The sequence below is a fragment of the Penaeus vannamei genome, chromosome 42 (genome assembly GCF_042767895.1).
Source record: "Penaeus vannamei isolate JL-2024 chromosome 42, ASM4276789v1, whole genome shotgun sequence".
Taxonomy (NCBI): domain Eukaryota; kingdom Metazoa; phylum Arthropoda; class Malacostraca; order Decapoda; family Penaeidae; genus Penaeus; species Penaeus vannamei.
In genome coordinates, this window is record NC_091590.1 from 996,810 (window position 1) to 999,309 (window position 2,500).

At 44.3% G+C, this 2,500-nt stretch overlaps 1 protein-coding gene across 1 annotated transcript in view; it reads left to right on the top strand.

Annotated features, from left to right (window-relative positions):
• Window positions 1–2,500, top strand: part of LOC113809192 (acid-sensing ion channel 1B) — a 15,813-nt gene that overhangs the window by 6,542 nt on the left and 6,771 nt on the right. The window contains exons 4-5 of the mRNA XM_070118568.1: window positions 1,472–1,562; window positions 2,304–2,500. The exon at window positions 2,304–2,500 is cut by the window's right edge and continues 3 nt beyond it. Coding sequence (XP_069974669.1) covers window positions 1,472–1,562; window positions 2,304–2,500 — 288 coding nt within the window. The remainder of the gene's footprint in view (window positions 1–1,471; window positions 1,563–2,303) is intronic.

Genomic DNA, 2,500 nt, shown 5'->3' on the forward strand with positions numbered 1-2,500 from the left:
CAATTGCTCATTTAGAAGAATCACCTAATATAATGCTGGTAGAGGCTGCTGTGGAACAGAGGCGTCACTCGCACAGAGAGAGAGAGGTGGGGGGGGGGTGTATGGGAGAGACAGACAAGATGAGGGAGAGAGAGAGAGGGGGGGGTATGGGAGAGACAAAGATGAAGGAGAGAGAGAGAGGTGGGGGGTATGGGAGAGACAGACAAGATGAAGGAGAGAGAGATAGAGAGAGGTCGGGGGGGGGGGGGTATGGGAGAGAGAGACAAGATGAAGGAGAGAGAGATAGAAAATAAAAATTATTTCATTTGTTACAATCGTTATTCTTATTATGTTACGATACATATAAGTTTAAGTTGAACATATAATTAATTGTAGTATATATGTCTTGCCAATTCTTATTTTTTGAAACTTTGTGTCATTGGTGAGTTAAGAGATGTTCCTTTAATCTGTGGATGTTGTCGACGTGGTTCTCCAATGTCATGAAACTGTCAATGAGTGCGCCTAGTTTTCTCTCCGGTAGTGCTCGGTCTTCTGTGGCGGTCTTCAAATTTTATGATTGTATTTACAGGAATATCGGCAATGTTTTGATAGATTGTGTTTTATGTGGATTTATCTTGAAGCCATTTGCGTCAAAGTATCCTTTTACTTGTGAAAGCGTCTCTTGGGTCTTTTTTTCCCAGATTCGGGGTCCGACATTTGCTAAAGGAGGTGGCAGTTTGAGGTGTTCCATTCCATAAACAACCGTCAGGTACTCTATAGTAAAAATAAATTTCTTTTTTCGGGTTCAGTAGGCTAAATGGAAGTGGTTATTTGTCTTATATGTACCAAGGAGGCTACGATGAAGGTGGTGCCATGTGGAGCAGAAGGAAACTGAATACTTGGCATCCATCTCAGTCGCCTGCCTCAGCCACGCCCTCTTTGATGGGCGTGCACTCGGCACTATTATCCGTACACAGTACGGACAATACTTTGCGGTTTTGTAAAGATCCTTAATTCGAATAACGTAACCAGCTTTATACGTACAACAAATATAAATATTTTAGTTGAATATAGATCCAGTGCACTGTTATGCTCGCAGTCCTTGGAATCTCTTGGCTTAGTGTATGGAATTCAGATATATGATATATAACCTTGATTATTACAATATACAGTAAAGAAGACGTAAAACACAAGACACTATTATGACAAAATTACGTAGAATGTTTACACACAAACAGACCACTCCCGCCATTTTTCATTATTCATTCAGTGTCACTATCAATATGAGGACAACAACAAAAGTCAACGTATTTTTTTAAGCTTGCGAAGCTATTTTCATCACACTAAAGCTTAAAAACAATCAGGAAATAATCATATTTCGCTTTGTGTTTCCACTGATCCCAACGGGGTTAACACAGCCTCCCTTATAGATACCTTGACGTGTCCCTTGCCCTCAGTACTCCGCAGCATAATCTAAAACCATCGCCTGCAGTGTTGGTTTACCCGCGGGCGCACCTGCGAGGAGGTCGGGTCCTGGACGACGGCGTACACTGTGCTCGGCGTCTGCTACCAGTACACTTTGCGTAAGCAGCTGGCTGTGTCCTTCCTGTGGCGGGGAGGAGCTTTGTGTATTGCTCTGTAAAGGAGTTGGTTTTGTTCTGTTGTTGTTACGTTATTTGTATGGCCACGCATGTATATGTGTATAAATAAGCATGTATGTGTACTTGTGGCGTCCTCGCAGTGGCGGTGGTCCAAGAGATTTTTCCTAAATTGCCAAAAAGAAAGTTGTAAAACGCTAAAATTGCCGAAGTTGCCAAAGCGTGTAGTAGTGAAATTCTATTATTGAATTTGGTAATGAGTATTCTGCAAGTGCCTAGTTTCAATAAGCACTTGCCAATTTTGGCCAAGTTACTGATAAATACAATACGTAGAAGAAAATAGTGTTCCTCAAAGTGTTTTTAGAAGGGCGTTTCCGCAAAAAACGGCGTGGACCCCCTATAACGTTGCGTCTTTAGCGCAACCATGAGAGTACATTGGACTCCCTACCTTTTTGAGGCGAGCTCCGCCGCTGCGTCCTCGTGCCTGCATCTAGGCAAAGTGTCGACTTCCCATGCAAGTATAGACTTTCCGCGCACAGCCGCTAATGGAGCGTAATAACTACGACACAGTGCCCTTGATTTGCGACATCATAGTCCCTGTTTTGGATGAATTGTGTGTGCTTGGTAACTATATATGTGATATATGAGATTTTTGTTGTGTCTATGTACGTGCGAGTGTGCACATTCAAACGCATCTCCACAACCCACCTTTCCTCCCTCCCCCAGGGGACCCCGTCGCCATCTCCGGCATCTTCAACAACATGTACTTACTCCTGCACGACCAAGAATCCGAGTCCTACGAGGACGACCGAGGCTTCAAAATCCTTATCCACGACCCGCGCGACGACCCTGTGATCGACCTGAGAACCCACGGGACGACCCTGATGGAGGGCTGGGTGAAGGACGTCCGCGTGGCCGTCAGG